General features: G+C 54.8%; 8 protein-coding genes across 8 annotated transcripts; 3 read left to right on the top strand and 5 right to left on the bottom strand.

The window, feature by feature from the left end:
* The first annotated feature begins 14 nt into the window (after window positions 1–14).
* On the top strand, window positions 15–2,146 carry J3D65DRAFT_622276 (Zn-finger). Its single transcript, XM_066800053.1, has 2 exons — window positions 15–151; window positions 216–2,146. The coding sequence occupies exons 1-2, from the start codon at window positions 70–72 to the stop codon at window positions 1,844–1,846; spliced, it is 1,713 nt and encodes a 570-aa protein (XP_066656212.1). The 5' UTR covers window positions 15–69; the 3' UTR covers window positions 1,847–2,146.
* J3D65DRAFT_622275 (uncharacterized protein) lies at window positions 1,907–3,915 on the bottom strand. The gene is made up of 3 exons (XM_066800052.1): window positions 3,729–3,915; window positions 3,394–3,621; window positions 1,907–3,274 (listed from the first exon to the last, which is right to left on the bottom strand). The coding sequence occupies exons 1-3, from the start codon at window positions 3,753–3,755 to the stop codon at window positions 2,246–2,248; spliced, it is 1,284 nt and encodes a 427-aa protein (XP_066656211.1). The 5' UTR covers window positions 3,756–3,915; the 3' UTR covers window positions 1,907–2,245.
* Window positions 3,916–4,050: 135 nt separating this feature from the next.
* J3D65DRAFT_622272 (pre-mRNA-splicing factor cwc22) lies at window positions 4,051–7,129 on the bottom strand. Its single transcript, XM_066800051.1, has one exon. It carries the CDS (start codon window positions 6,954–6,956, stop codon window positions 4,317–4,319), a length of 2,640 nt encoding a protein of 879 aa, XP_066656210.1. The 5' UTR covers window positions 6,957–7,129; the 3' UTR covers window positions 4,051–4,316.
* A 136-nt stretch (window positions 7,130–7,265) lies between these two features.
* On the top strand, window positions 7,266–7,743 carry J3D65DRAFT_332103 (uncharacterized protein). The gene is made up of 2 exons (XM_066795427.1): window positions 7,266–7,363; window positions 7,414–7,743. Exon 2 carries the CDS (start codon window positions 7,434–7,436, stop codon window positions 7,653–7,655), a length of 222 nt encoding a protein of 73 aa, XP_066656209.1. The 5' UTR covers window positions 7,266–7,363; window positions 7,414–7,433; the 3' UTR covers window positions 7,656–7,743.
* Window positions 7,604–8,656, bottom strand: J3D65DRAFT_622269 (uncharacterized protein). The gene has a single exon (XM_066800050.1). It carries the CDS (start codon window positions 8,422–8,424, stop codon window positions 7,831–7,833), a length of 594 nt encoding a protein of 197 aa, XP_066656208.1. The 5' UTR covers window positions 8,425–8,656; the 3' UTR covers window positions 7,604–7,830.
* On the bottom strand, window positions 8,656–9,971 carry J3D65DRAFT_622268 (uncharacterized protein). Its single transcript, XM_066800049.1, has one exon. It carries the CDS (start codon window positions 9,951–9,953, stop codon window positions 8,895–8,897), a length of 1,059 nt encoding a protein of 352 aa, XP_066656207.1. The 5' UTR covers window positions 9,954–9,971; the 3' UTR covers window positions 8,656–8,894.
* A 219-nt stretch (window positions 9,972–10,190) lies between these two features.
* On the bottom strand, window positions 10,191–11,738 carry J3D65DRAFT_622267 (uncharacterized protein). The gene is made up of 2 exons (XM_066800048.1): window positions 11,603–11,738; window positions 10,191–11,541 (listed from the first exon to the last, which is right to left on the bottom strand). The coding sequence occupies exon 2, from the start codon at window positions 11,484–11,486 to the stop codon at window positions 10,239–10,241; it is 1,248 nt and encodes a 415-aa protein (XP_066656206.1). The 5' UTR covers window positions 11,487–11,541; window positions 11,603–11,738; the 3' UTR covers window positions 10,191–10,238.
* Window positions 11,739–11,744: 6 nt separating this feature from the next.
* J3D65DRAFT_331872 (cytochrome P450 CYP5202A1) lies at window positions 11,745–13,840 on the top strand. The gene is made up of 4 exons (XM_066795425.1): window positions 11,745–12,133; window positions 12,188–12,368; window positions 12,427–13,545; window positions 13,596–13,840. Exons 1-4 carry the CDS (start codon window positions 12,056–12,058, stop codon window positions 13,775–13,777), a joined length of 1,560 nt encoding a protein of 519 aa, XP_066656205.1. The 5' UTR covers window positions 11,745–12,055; the 3' UTR covers window positions 13,778–13,840.
* The last annotated feature ends 14 nt before the right edge of the window (window positions 13,841–13,854 follow it).

The following is a 13,854-nucleotide window of genomic DNA, read 5'->3' as shown; positions in this document are numbered from 1 at the left end:
TTCCCAGCCGACGCCCTCGATTCCCTCCACCGGCGCTCCAAAGCCGTCTGCCAGCATTGGGATTTCGACATGGCCCAAACCAAGTCTGCGCGTAAGCGGGCTGCGCCCCCAGGCGAGCATGCGCCCCAAAAGAGCAAGCGAGTGCGTCAGAGTAAGTCCATCTTCCTGTACCAACCTCGAAGACGTCACGGATTGCTTATTTTACCTCTTCTCAGTGCCGACTCCACAGGAGGAATCGCACGACGCATTCACAGAATCATCCGTAGACTCTGCCGAAGATGGCATCGAAAAGGAAGCTGTTGGTGAAAATGCCGTCGCTACACCCGAATCGCCTCCGCTCTTGCCCTACCGCCTCGATCCAAACCGCAGCCGCCGCAACATCTTCCATTGCACTTTCGAGGGTTGTGACAGGTCCTTCAATCGTCCATGCCGTCTTCAGGAGCACCTTCTTTCTCACACTGGGGAGCGCCCCTTTGGCTGTACCCAAGAAGGCTGCGACAAAACATACATCCGGGCCGCTCATCTCGCGCGGCACATAAAGCTTGAACACACCGCGAACGAACGTAGTTACATCTGTGGGCGGTCTGATTGCGGCAAGTCCTTCATCTCCGCAGATCGTCTTCGCAGGCACCAAGAAACCCACGAGAACAAATTCCACTGTACCGATTTCCCACCTTGCAACAAACTGTTTCGCAAGCACGCAACCCTTCAGCGGCACATCGACTCTGTACATCTCGGTAAAAAGAAATACCCATGTCAAATGCTGGACGATGATACGGGAGAACAATGCAAAGGGGTCTACAACACTCCGCACAGCCTCAAGGCGCACGAGGCGCGTGTCCATGGCGGACTCCGTTTCTTCTGCACTACGTGCGGCCCAGACCCCATGGTGGAGACCGAAGAGGGCGAAACTCCATCAAGCACTGCTGACCCTGTAGGCTTTGCAACCTACGGCGCTCTTCAGGCCCACATCAAAGAGGTGCATCCACCCGTGTGTGAGCACTGCGGCAAAGAGACCTCGACGCAGAGGCAGTTGAGAGCTCACGTTGAAATTGCACACAGCGGACTTTCTGTCGATGACCGCCGACGGTTCCTCTGTCCGCATTGCAGCGCTGGATTTACCAAGAAGGGCAATCTCAACGTTCACATCCGCTCCATGCACGACAACGCGCGCATTTTCGTATGCGGCGAGACGGAACTGTCGGCCATTTCAAAGCGGGATTACATTCGGGCGTGGGACGGCGACGGAGCGTGTGGCCGCAACTTTGGAACCAAGAGCAACCTCGAGGAGCACATCCGGACGCAGCACTTGGGCCTGGAGAGCACGCGCACGGCCAAGCTGAGGGAAGAGGCCGCCGAACGAGGCGAGGACTACGACGAAATTACGAAGAAGAGGCGCTCCCGCGCCCACCCGAAAGCATCTGCCATTGCGCTTTTGACGGGCGAGGGGCTCGCAGAGGAGAGCGGCCGCCGCATCGCGTGCATCTTCGCAAACGACGGCTGCCAGCACCGCTTCTACCGCGACTACGACCTCGAGTTCCACCTGGGTGCGGCGCACGACATGAGCGCGCGCGAGATCACCGAGGCCATGATGGAGAAGGGCGCCAGAGAGGGCACGCAGTTCTGGATTGGCGGCGCTGGCGACCCATATCTCGACCACCAGCAGCAGTACTACGAAGGCTATGACGACTACGCCGGCTACGGCATGGCCGATGAAGCGGATCTTGCCGCCGAGAGGGAGCTAGACCGTCGAGCTGGTATTGATCATTTGCAGCCTGCCGTTGATGTCCACAAGACGGGTTTGGGTGCGGTCTACAATTATCTCCAGGGGTACGAGAATCTGTAACAGCAGACACGCCTCTGCAGGGCACTACTACTTGGGAGAGGATTGTGACAGACAAGATGTGTTCAGGTGTTCAGGTTTGGCCCAGTTGTTTTCAACACAACGTATAGATACCCATTTGCTTTCAGACAGGCCAAGAATTAAGAGGCAGACATGAGATTTTCATGCAGAAGCAACAGTTTGTTTAGTCGACAGTTTCGTGGGCGATAGCAGCCATAAGCCCTTCATTGCAAATTATGGACACGAAATGTGCTCCTTTTGCTTGTACCACGCGTCAATCACTTCCAAACGCCAACACAGTGGGTGTTAAAAGAAGACTTTATCCTTTCCAACCGACCAACCCTGTACGTTCCTCCATCCTGTTCCCGTCAGATCACCGAACCCAAGGCCAGATCTGTCAGCTCACTCCTTCCCCACAAACAAGCCCCTCTCGTATAATCCTGAAACGAAAGTCAGGCCCTTCTTCACATCCCTCGCAACCGTCGCACTACTGCCATAGATGTCATTGCCAACAAGCAGCGGCCGCCAAACAGCCGCACCATCCTCGTTGAACGACAGCTCCGCGGCCCACGTCGCCGCCTTGACATGCTTCTCCTCCTCATCGCACTCCTTCTCCGTCACGCGCTCCGCCTCATCGAGCGCCGCGCCCGCCGCCTGCTTGGCGCGCAGGTCGTTGCACGTCATGCGCTGGGCGACGGTGGCGGAGAGCGCGCCGACGGAAGGGTGGCCCGCGACGAGGAGGCGCCCGTTCTGGTCGGCCGAGAGGTTGTCGAGGAAGGCCGGGGCGTGGTACTCGGAGCGGAAGGAGAGCGAGGGCGGGGCCCAGGCGGGCGAGCCCGCGGGCGCCGGCGAGAGAGCGTACAGAGAGACGCTGCGGCGCGTGGTGCTCGCCACGGCCACGGTGCTGCTGTTGAGCAGAGCGATGCCGTTGCAGAAGGGGAGGCCGCGGGCCAGCGTTGTGACGTTTGCGGAGGCATCCGCGGGGGCATCCGCTGGCGGCAAAGAAACGTGAACTACGTTGCCGCCGGGCAGCGCCAGCTGCGTCTCGGCGCGTGCCAGGGCGCGGTTGAAGCGCACCTTGAAGAAGTGGTCGTTGGTGAGCAGGATGCTAGTGGCCGAGAGCGGAATCAGGCTGTTTGGCGTGTGGATAGCCGGATCACGAATTGTGCGGACGTGTTTGGCGACGGCGCGGCCGAAGCCGGACCACGGCTTGTAGGAGAGGACTTCGAGCGTTGGGCCGTGGGAGGCGTGGTTGGTGACGTAGAGCGTCCCCGACGGCGCGTGGTATTCGATGCCGAGCGGGTGGAAGTCGGTCGTGTAGTAGGAGCCATTGGTGGGGTGTTCGAGGGCAATTGGCGTCGGAACCGCGTCTGCGTCATTGTAGAACCATTGGTAGAGAATGCCTGCGCCCGAGGGATCGCGGAAATTGCCCTGACGTGGACGTGGATTAGTTCTCGGTGTGGTGTTTACCGATGCGCGGAGGGGTGGCGTCCAGTGTTTTGTGCTACCCCTCCAAAACAGCTCCGTCGGGTAGCGGGGGAAGCTCTCACCATAACCGTGTTCCAGTTGTCTCGCCCCGGGTCGCAGCTCAAAAGGGCCACTTGTTCCTCCTCGACCAGAATGACATCCTCGCAGTTCTTGAGAAGCTCCCTAAATTTGACCTCGTGCTCCTTGAACACATTGACCTTGGTCAGCTTGTCCGGCGTAATGGTCTGAAGTTGCTGCGTCTCCAACAGCAGCGATATGTGCGGCCAAAGGAGCGCCACGAGGCCGAGAACCTGTAGCCAAGGCCAATGGTCAGCGGTTGGTCTTGGTGCTTGTAGGGCTTCAAGAAAGCGGAAAGATTTGGAAGGTGGATGGCAGAATGGTCAGCTCCGAGACATACCACAGCCGTAGACAGCTTGCCCAACATCGTGCCAGCCGTCAACCAGTCGAACTAATGGGACGTGAAACGAAACGGTATCCTGACAGAGTGACAGGAAAGGTGCCGGCCGAGTGCGGGGCAGCATGGTGTCTTAAATACAGCTTGAGGTGCGTGATGAGCCGGATCCGCACAGGGAGCTGCGCCGGGCCTCCGACCTTGCCGGTGTGGGGCAGTGGATGGATGGATGCAGGGTCCGAGGATCCACTCGCTCCCTTCACATGCCCTCGACTGACTACTGCCAACGCTTGTTTGTATCAATTCACTGCAGTTTCGTCAACTGCGGGCTTGGAGCATCACACTTGATTTTTCGTCTATGCAATCCAGCCAATCTCATCTCCGTCTCATGGTCACAGCAATCTTGAACCATGGCACCTACTCCTTTTGACTGCCCCTTCATGTCACTTCTATCACTTGCTGAAACTCGCTTCCATCCATTTTCCATCTCGGATCGACCCACGTCCCGCGGCGCAACCTGTGCGCTACTCGAAATCCACGTATTCCAACCCGACCCTTTTTCTTCCATTTTCTCCCACAATGTGCCTATACTCATCAAATATAATCACTTGCTCTTGCTCTTACGTTGGCTGGCTCCCTGTCTTTTCTCACCGGGCCAACGCTCCTTGATGGCACCCTCCGGCGAGGCGGCGGCGAATCCTCCGGACTGCTTGTATTCCTTCGTCTCGAGTACTCGTCTCCACCTCGCTGGAATCCACGGTCCCTGTTGTCTCTCCCGCGCGAAGAGACAGAAGACCTGCGCCGGGGCAGCGGGCTCCTACTTCGGCTCAACGACCTGGACAGTGATCGAGCATGTGAGCGACCTTTGCCTTTGCCAGCGCCCACGGGCGAGCGTGACGGTGAGCGAGAGTAGGTGTAGCTGCGGTCTCGGCGGCTGCGCGCAGGAGCTTGGTAAGGGCTCCTTGAGCGGGACCTGGAAATACTCCGGGCCTTGCGAGTGCCGCGTGGAGCTGGGGAGAGAGAACGGGAGATACTGCGTGACGGGCTGCGTCGACCATTGCGCTTTGGTGGGGTGCGAGAGAGAGAAGAGGTGGCGCGGCGTCTGGGAGCAGGCGAGCGAGAAATCGACTCCGTGTATGATCGATCACGTCGGCGACGAGGTGGGGGTGTGTAAGATGGGCTCCGGCTGCGGGAAACGGAAAGAGAGTCGCTGCGTGCTCGGCGACGAGGCGGGGTGTATGAATACGACCTAGATCTGGTTCGCCCACGCGGACTTGGAGAACGCGACTCTGAAAAGCTGTCGCGCCGCCGCCTCGAACGCACAGGAGAACGTGATCGCGAGCTGTAGCTCGAGTAGCTCGAGTAAGAAGACACACTTTCGCTGTCGCTTTCCGCATCTGCTGGCGGCAATGCAGGCGGAGGCGCCGGCTTGGGCAAGTTTTTGAGATATTCGCGCATGTCCTCTGTAAGGACACCCATTCCAATGGCGGTGAAGAAGTTGATGGCGAACCTCGTCTTCCTGCTGTCGTCCTTGGGGAATATGCCGTCGAACTCTGGCTGCAGGGTATCCTCCCGCATGCGCTCGGCAAGCTTCTTCATGCCCATGGCTTGGGCGAGTTCTTCAAAGAGAATCTTGATGAAGATACGGCTAGAGGAACTGGTGTCTTCCTCGTTCATTTGAATTACCGAGAAGACATGCCAACCAATCGCGTCGCTCGCAAGCAAATGAGCAAAGATCTGCGCAATGATGCGGAGGCGATTCGTCTCGTAACGGTGGATTGTGGTGAAGTATTTGACAAAAGATTCTTCGAACAGCTCCCTCCAGAAACGGTTGAGCTTGGAGAAGCGTTCAGCAATGAGTCCGTAGAACTTGTCGTAGGTCCTCTCTTGAGACGCGCATTCGATGATCATCGACGGAAGCTCAGACTCCTGGCCAGGCGGAAGGTTGATTTTCATCAACTTGTGGCAACATTCTTCGAAGCCACCACTGGATTTGATAGTGAGGTAGATGGTCCGGCGGAGGTTCACCAAGTCGGTGTTTGTCTGGTCCTTGATTTCCAACTCCCGCTCTTGCTTCTCTTCCTCACCATCGGAACTGTCATCAGTCTCGTACTCTTCGTCATCGCTGCCTTCGGCTTCTCCTAGAATCTCCGCCTTGAGTTGCTTGTATGCGTCCTCGTGCTCTTGCCATTCTGAGTCGAACTTGAAGATGTTAAGGCCATCTTGAACCTCCAGATCATCATCGAGCCCGATCCTGTGGGTAATTTGGTCTTCTTCTTCGACCAAGTCCAGCTCCTCTTTGACTGCCGGGTTGTCTTTGTACCTGTCCTTTCTCACTTGGAAAAGCACTTCTACCATGTACTGTGTTCTCTTGTCGATATCGGCCTCGTGCAAAATGGTCCGGAATTGATCAAACACGGCGAGTGCTATGGGCTGGGACATCTCCTCAAGATGCTGACCCACTTCCCTCGTGAAACCCACGGCAATCTCAACGCTGTCGTCTGTTGGCTTGTGAAGGAGGAGGAGCAAAATCTGAGCGGCAAGCGTCTCATGGATAACTTGCTGGTTCACCAAATGGGCAATAAAGGTTGTCGACGAGAGACAGACAGCTTTGTCATTACGCTTGAAGGCCTTGCGGAACTGCACGACCAACCGAGTGGCCAACAGCTCACCAACCTGAGGGAGCTTGGTGTTGACAATGGCAGCCATGGCAGCATAGATCGGGGTGAATGGCAGCGAAGCAGCTTGTGCCTTCATGATGCTTCGGCAAAACAGCCCTCTTCCTCGGACCAGATTCTCATTGAAGAGTTCTGGAACAATGTACTTGATGTTGGACACGTTGACCTTGTTGATGAGACCGTTGATGGATTTCTTGAGCGCCTCCCATGCCATGCGCTGGTACTCCTTGCTAGTCTTGTCCGTGATCTGGGCTTGCAAAGCTCGCAACCTGGCTGGTGGAATGTACGTGCCTCCAGACCTCATGTTGACAAGCTTTTCATACTCGGCCTTTGCAAAAGCCTGTTTTTGCTCTTCAGTCAATGGCTTCGGGGGCTCGGGCTCTCTTGGGCGATGCTCGAGCTGTCGGCGGTCGTTGCCATCGGCGGAGTATGAGCGGGAGCGGCCGCGAGGCGGAGAGCGGTAGCGGCGTGGCGACGGCGAACGCGAGGGAGGGGAGCGTTTCCGTGAGCGCTCTGGCTCTGGAGAGGGGATGCGGACGGCCGACTCAATCTCCATGGTTGCGCAAAGTTGAAACTTGGAGAGGACAGTCTACGCGTGTGCCAACGCGTGAGGTTGTTTGGAGAAAAACGCAACTCCTCGGGCGAGGACGGGGTCCTGGGTCGACCGTCCCAGATAAGGAGCAGGAGATACGCGGAGTGCTGTTGTTGTGAGATGATGGTTTGGAAGGGTCGACTGCGTCTCTGGCTTGAAGGCACGCTTCGATGCGCCTGGTCAGAATGGGACATAAGCGGCTTGGCACGGCACCTGCGAGCCATCAGCCACTCCGCATTGCCACACCGCCACCCCCGGCCACCAACGCCACATCGCCACCTTCCTGACGTAGGCCTCGTCTCTATAAAGCTCACCCCCGCTTGCGCTATTCTCACTGCTTATCCTTCGTCACTCCTCAGCCAGCCCTAATCGTAAGGAAGAAGCTCGATTCTATACAGCTCAGACTCAAACAATTACACAGTCCACCAAGACTCATTCATCATGCCTCTTCCAACCTATACCTCCGAGAAGCCCTCCACCTCCGAGACCAACACTACCACGGCAAACAGCGGCACCCAGCAATCTCAGCAGCAAACTTCCTCAAACCAGAACACTTCCACCTCTTATCAAAACCGACCCAAGAGCGACGCCGAGCTCGCTGCCGAAAAGTTGTACGAGGAGCGCATGGAAGAAGAATATGCCAAGCGCGAGGGTGGCGCATAGACGCGGCGACGGCGGAACAAACAACGAGCGGGCCTCTTGCGACAAGAGCGGAGAGCATGAAGTGGTATTCCTCATAAGCCGTTGGAAGTTTCATTGCCTCCGAGGAAGCACAATGTACCATTAGATATCCACCTTTTCTCTGTCCTCGACCGAATAACAGCTTGTCCACATTCTCTCATGACCCCGACAGTGCCTTGACAAGCACTGCTTTTGGCCTCTCACCCATTTGAATTTCGAGTGCAAGACGCCTCCCCTCTTCGGTCATCTTCGCCCACGTCCGCCTCAGAATGCCAATCACCTTGTCTTCATCCTCCAAGCCCTTCTCAAACTCCTCAAACTGGTCGTCGAGAAACACGAGGCACGCCACGTCCTCGAGCGCCTGAGTCTCGGCGTCGTTGCGCAGGTCCTCCTTGCGCACCAGCGCCGCTACACGCGCCGCGTCGCCCGCGCTGTACCCGGCTTCGACGCAGATGCGCTCCACATGCTCCGCCTGCCGCTTCTTGAGCGCGTTTCTCCAACTGAAATATCCAAGCTTCGTCATGGGGTACTCTGCGCGTGGTATCTCCCAGCGCCGGAAGTGTTGCGCGCGGATGGCGAGCTTGAGTGCTTCCGACGCTGCCGGGTCGCGTTGTGACAGAAAGTGCGTCATCTTGTTCGCATAGTGCAGCTCGTAGGCGATTTCTTTGCCATCGGGCGCTGTGATGGTTTTCGGGTCGAGCGCGTGCGCAGCGTCAATCGCAGCGAGAGCTTTGTTGAAGGACGATGTCATTGTTGCGAGACTGGGTGCGGATCGAGTGCGAAGGTAATGGAGCGTGTTCGAGTTGTTCGACAGGTTTTGTGGATGCTTATTTTGGATGCGCCTGATAGGCACATGTACAGTGATCGGACTCGCTCCAGGTCTGCGGGGCTGAACCGACCGTGCCGATGATGCCGATTATTCGATTCTTTGACTCAGACAACTGACTGCACGCGTTCACATGTTGTAAGTAAACACGGGCTGGTCCGACAGCTCTATGAACTGGTGCTTCGCCTCTACGTCACAACCACAATCCCCACCAGAAATGAATCAAGAAGAACTGGCCGGTCGTCCCAGATCATCTTGACGTGAGGGATTCGTTTTCAGAAAACACCGCAAGGGCTTTCCATACAGTAAATTCAATGGATATCTTCCCAATGACACAGACTATTTTCCTGCCTTTCGCACCCAAACTCCAAGTAATGCAAGACTTGCGCAAGCGATTAGAAGATCTTGGACAAGACTCTCCTGACGTCCTCTGACTGCTCCACGGGCGCATTCTTTGCACTCTTTGACTGCACTTCGTTTTGCTTGAAATGCCTCCTGGCCTCCCTGTCTTTCGTCTGGCTTTCCCTGGCCTTCTGAGGCTGCGCCTCTCCCTTCTCTTCTTTCTTCTTCTTCTTTTCCGCCATACCCTGCAGCATCTTCGCCCTCTCCACGTTCTGTACGAATTCCTTGTTTTCCCTCGTGGTCTTGGCAATCTCTGCACGCATCTTGCTTGCCCTCTCCGCATTCTCGTTTGCGATCTGCTCCGTGAGATTGTTCCACTTGAAGCCATTGAGGTATTTGATGTTCCAGACATCGTCGTAGTAGTATCCACCCTTCTTTCCGCCGATAATTTTCGCGTTGAGCAGGTTGACTACGGCCTTGGCGTCCTTTTTGTTCTTGAACTCCACCCAACCATCAACGAAGCTCTTCTTCTTGTTGCCACCCGAGGCTTTGCGCCGTTTGTAGACAGTAGGATCCTCTGGTGTGAGGAAGACGCGACCAATGGTTCCGTATTGCGACAGAAGCGACTTGACCGTCATTGGTTTCATGAACGGGGGAATGCGCGAGAGATAGACGACTCCAGACTTCTTGGTCGCTTTGGCGGCTTTCTCGGCTTGCTTTTGCGTCAGGTTCTTCTTGCTTTCGAGCCTCATGGTAGCGTTGCCGTCTTCGTCTTCGTCTTCGTCTTCGTCTTCTTCGAAATCATCATGATCAGCGGCGGGCTGGTCGTCCCCCTTGGCGTTCTTCGCGGCTCCTTCTTCCGCATCCTTGTTTTGAGGTTTGCCTTTGGGCGCCGGTGCGTCTTTCCTCTGCAGTGACGGGTCTGTTGAAACGTCGTCCTCGTCTTCTGCGGAATCGTAATCGGAATCGTCGTCGAACTTGCGCCGCTTCGAAGCGCGACCGCTCGTCGCTCGACCCTTGGCCAATTCCTCGGCCTCAGAGTTGTAGCCGTCTTCTTCATCTTCGCTCGCGTCATTGGCTTCGAGCCATTCGTTTCTCTTGCGTGTGGCCATGGCGAGTGGGATTTGTAGAGAGAAGGAAGGATTGAAGCTGGTGCTGGATTCGACCGACAATTTTCCCAAAGCCGAGGCGTTATCGATAATGCGGCCACCACTTTTCGTGGCCAATCGACACCTCCGCTTGGGCCGCGAACCAGCAGTGTTTGTCCGTCTACTTCATCCCCTTCAGCTTCTAGACCAGCGCACCATGCGCCGTCACATCAGGTTTTGTCAAATTCTTGATGGATTCTCCATGATAACATTGCTTTGAGTATTACGATACGCTGACGGTTCTTCAAGCTAGATATGAGGTATGTACTCTGTCCACTGAGGTGTATCGTAAACTCCACTTGGAAGCGACCTCAGGCTGATGAATGCTTCCACAATCAGAAATAGTCGGGCAAGTCCATATGACAAGGCCAGAGCAATGTGAAGGAAATACAGTGGTTGGCTCGAATCTGCGTGCTCCAAAATCTTGAAGTACTTGCTGACCTTCATCATTTTCTGGATGAAGGGCTCTGTGGTGAACAGCATATACAATGGCCAGATGGTGATGATCAGGCTGCAAACCTGCCACCCAATTTGTTCAGCACGGCTGGGATACTCAAGATTCCATGCAATGCAGTGCAGTGCGCCAAAACAGGCGCCCAGAGCAAAGGTGATGTATGAATGGAACTGGGTCTGAGCATGAAGGTAAAGGTCACCAGTTCCCTCTTTGTGGCGGACCAATTCCTCTCTTCGGTTTTGTGGCATATCCACGTCCCAGTCTTGCCAGTTCTTTTCGATTTCCAAAGTCCAGGACAGGTCTATGTCGTACGGTTTCTTCCACCAAGCAAGGTAGGTGACAAAACACAAGCAGGTGAAAGCAATCGTCATGATTTCCAAGGGCGAGACTTCCATGTCCATCACAGCCCTTGCGATTATTTGAAAGACAAACCACCCGCATTGAACACAGGCAATGACCTTTGTCAATGCATCAGACTTGTCACTCCGGCGGATATTTTCCTGGGATAAAATCGGCATATCGGGCTTTTTCTCTTGAGATATCAGACCATCTTCCGGGGCTGATGATGGATTGGCTGAATCTTCTTCATCTTTTATCCGAATGACTGGCATTCCCTTCACCAGATCTTGCTGGATCAGCCAGTACAATTCTTCAATCCGCAGAGCAATCAGCTCTCCATTTGGACACTTGGCTCGGAATCCGTTCATGGCCGCAAAAAAGCCATGCGTCATTGTCCACTCTTCGAAGCCTTTCAACTCCCGGAACTTCTTCGTCGACGTGTGGGCGCGACAGTACTGTTCGATCGAAACGCCGTTCATGTACTCCGGCATCAGAAGTGCAAAGGCTGTGTGCTTCAATCTCCGAAGAGTGACTTCTTGCCGACCGCGGTAGCATGGCCAAATGACGTCGAGGTGCTGAACGGTCCAGGTGCAGATTATGAGGGTACTGATACAACTCCATAGAAGGTCGAGAGTGCCGCGCCCATGGTCTCCTCCAACCCACGCGACCCTGGTTTCCGTGGATGATTGATTGCCGCTCGACATCAGGATTTCTCCCCTGTTGCCGAATGGACAAGGTCAAGTCGATAATGAGGCAAGACTGTGCAGTTGTGAGCCTTGTTAGAAGCGTTCCACGTCGAAGTATTTTAAGGTGTGCCTACAAGGATGAGGTAGGCCAGAACCTGCTCGAGCGAGCTGCGGTGCCCGAGCGAATTAGGAGCACTTATTCAACTCTCATTGCGATGGCGGGGGCGCATATAAGGCAATCTACAATTTACGGGCTTATACTGCCCCTCCTGTTGTGCTCCATCGCTTGTGGGCAAAGCTGACGCACTTGGGGAGAAAGCTCCCCAGCCTGGGGTCTGAAAACGCCTCTTCGGAGGCAAGCAGCTTGAGAAGCGGGACAAATCGCTGACAGAAGATGCGCCATTGGCCGAGGCCACGCAATACTTTTGGGGGCCGAAACAACGTGTCGAATCATCTGCCTCCCTCGCCGCTGGGTTTCATTGAGGCGCCAACGACTCTGTGGGGGCCTTCGCTTCTACATAACTTTTGCGACGGTCGCCGTAGATCTCCGCGTTGCCCGACACTTCCTTGGCTCAATTTGCAACGCCATGGCCCTCATTGGATACCTCCTCATTGGACTTGTCCCTTTATCTGTGTTCCTCATTCTTCGAAATGTCTACATCTTTGTGAGTTGAATTCACGAGTATGTATCGGCATGAACTAATGTGGTCGGATGACAGATTGGCTGGCACGACCATGGCGAGGCTTACGGATGCAAGCCGCTTAAGATTATACCAAATTCCTGGCTGCTGCCATTTGGTATCGACAAGCTCAAAAAGTCTTTGACTGCAGAGCGAAAACGGAAATTCCCAACATTAATGCTGTCTGACCACGAGCTCTTTGGGGACAATTACGGCCAGTGTAGGTTTTGAAATCTGCAACAAAGTCCCCTCTGAAGCATTGGAGCTAATGTAAACAGATGCAGGCGGTCAATTTATTATTCTGACCCGGGATCCGCGCAACATCTCCGCCGTCCTCTCTAAGCAGTTTGCCGATTTCGAATACGGACCCGTCCGACATGGCTGTTTCTCTCCCCTTCTGGGCAGCGGAATCTTCACGAATGATGGGCCGGAATGGACCACCTCAAGACGTCTGTTGGCACCAATCTTCCATGGACGTCATCTCCCTCACTTGGAAACATTGGAGCAGCACATTCAATCTTTTTTCGCTGCCATTCGCAAATCCATGGATCATGGCTCTCCAGTCGACCTAAAACCACTTATCTACTCGTTCACTCTTGACACGGCGACGGAGTTCTTTTTGGGAAGATCCACCGCCATGCTCAGTCAAAGCGAAGCAGATCCTCAAAACGAAAAGGCTAGAACCTTCTTCAAGGCTTTCAACACAGCGTTAGAGTATCTTGCAACCCGTGAAAGATTCAAGGCATTTTACTGGCTTGTGAACCCTGCCGAGTTCAGAGCTGCCTGTCGCACGGCACGCGGAGCCCTGGAAGACATGATCAAGGACTCGCTTAGATCCAGCGATGAAATCAAAGCACGAAGTGCTCTCCAAAGCATTTATGAGAAGATGGGAGAAGACCTGGACAAGACCCGTGACGAGGTGTACAACATCCTGTTTGCTGGTCGAGACTCCAGCGCGAGCCTCCTATGTTGGATTTTCTATTCTTTGGCAAGAGACCCGGGAGTGTTCCGCAAGCTACGCGGAGAGGTCATTGAAAAGCTCGGAGACTGTTCAGATCGCCTAGTGACCGAGAAGGACCTTGCGGAATTGACTTACCTGGACAATGTCGTCAATGAGACTCTACGACTGTTTCCCGCGGTGCCACTGAATGGTCGGGCCTGCGCACGCACGACAAAACTACCAGTGGGAGGCGGCGTCAAAGGAGAAGACCCGATTCATGTCCCGAGAGGCACATTGATTTGCTACTCAACCTACGCGTTGCAGAGGTCGGAAGGTATCTACGGGAAGACTGCGAGCCAGTTCATCCCGGAAAGATGGGAAGAAGAAAGCGTTGTTGCGCGGACCAGAGACTGGACATTCCACCCATTCAGCGGAGGGCCGCGAAAGTGTCTCGGCGGTCAGTTCATACAAATTTGCTTGCTGGTTCCTTTGGCTGATAATCCGCAGAACAGTACGCGTTGAAATTGGTAAAGTACACGATATGTCGCTTCATCCAACAATTCAGCAACATTGAAGCCGTTAATCATCCAGCTGGATCGACAGAGGACTGGCAAGAAAAAATAAAGTATCAGATTGGGTTGACGATGGCCCCTGACGACGGTGTCTGGACCAAGCTAACGCTGTCATGAGCAAGGTTATCATCTTCCAGCAGTATTGATGATGCAGTTTGACTTTACCGTCCCCAAGATGATTAAACGATGCGTTC

The sequence above is a fragment of the Phyllosticta citribraziliensis genome, assembly GCF_038025025.1.
Source record: "Phyllosticta citribraziliensis strain CPC 17464 chromosome Unknown J3D65scaffold_5, whole genome shotgun sequence".
NCBI lineage: Eukaryota > Fungi > Ascomycota > Dothideomycetes > Botryosphaeriales > Phyllostictaceae > Phyllosticta > Phyllosticta citribraziliensis.
The sequence above is the reverse complement of the archived record's forward strand: the minus strand, read 5'-3'. Positions and strand labels throughout refer to the sequence as shown.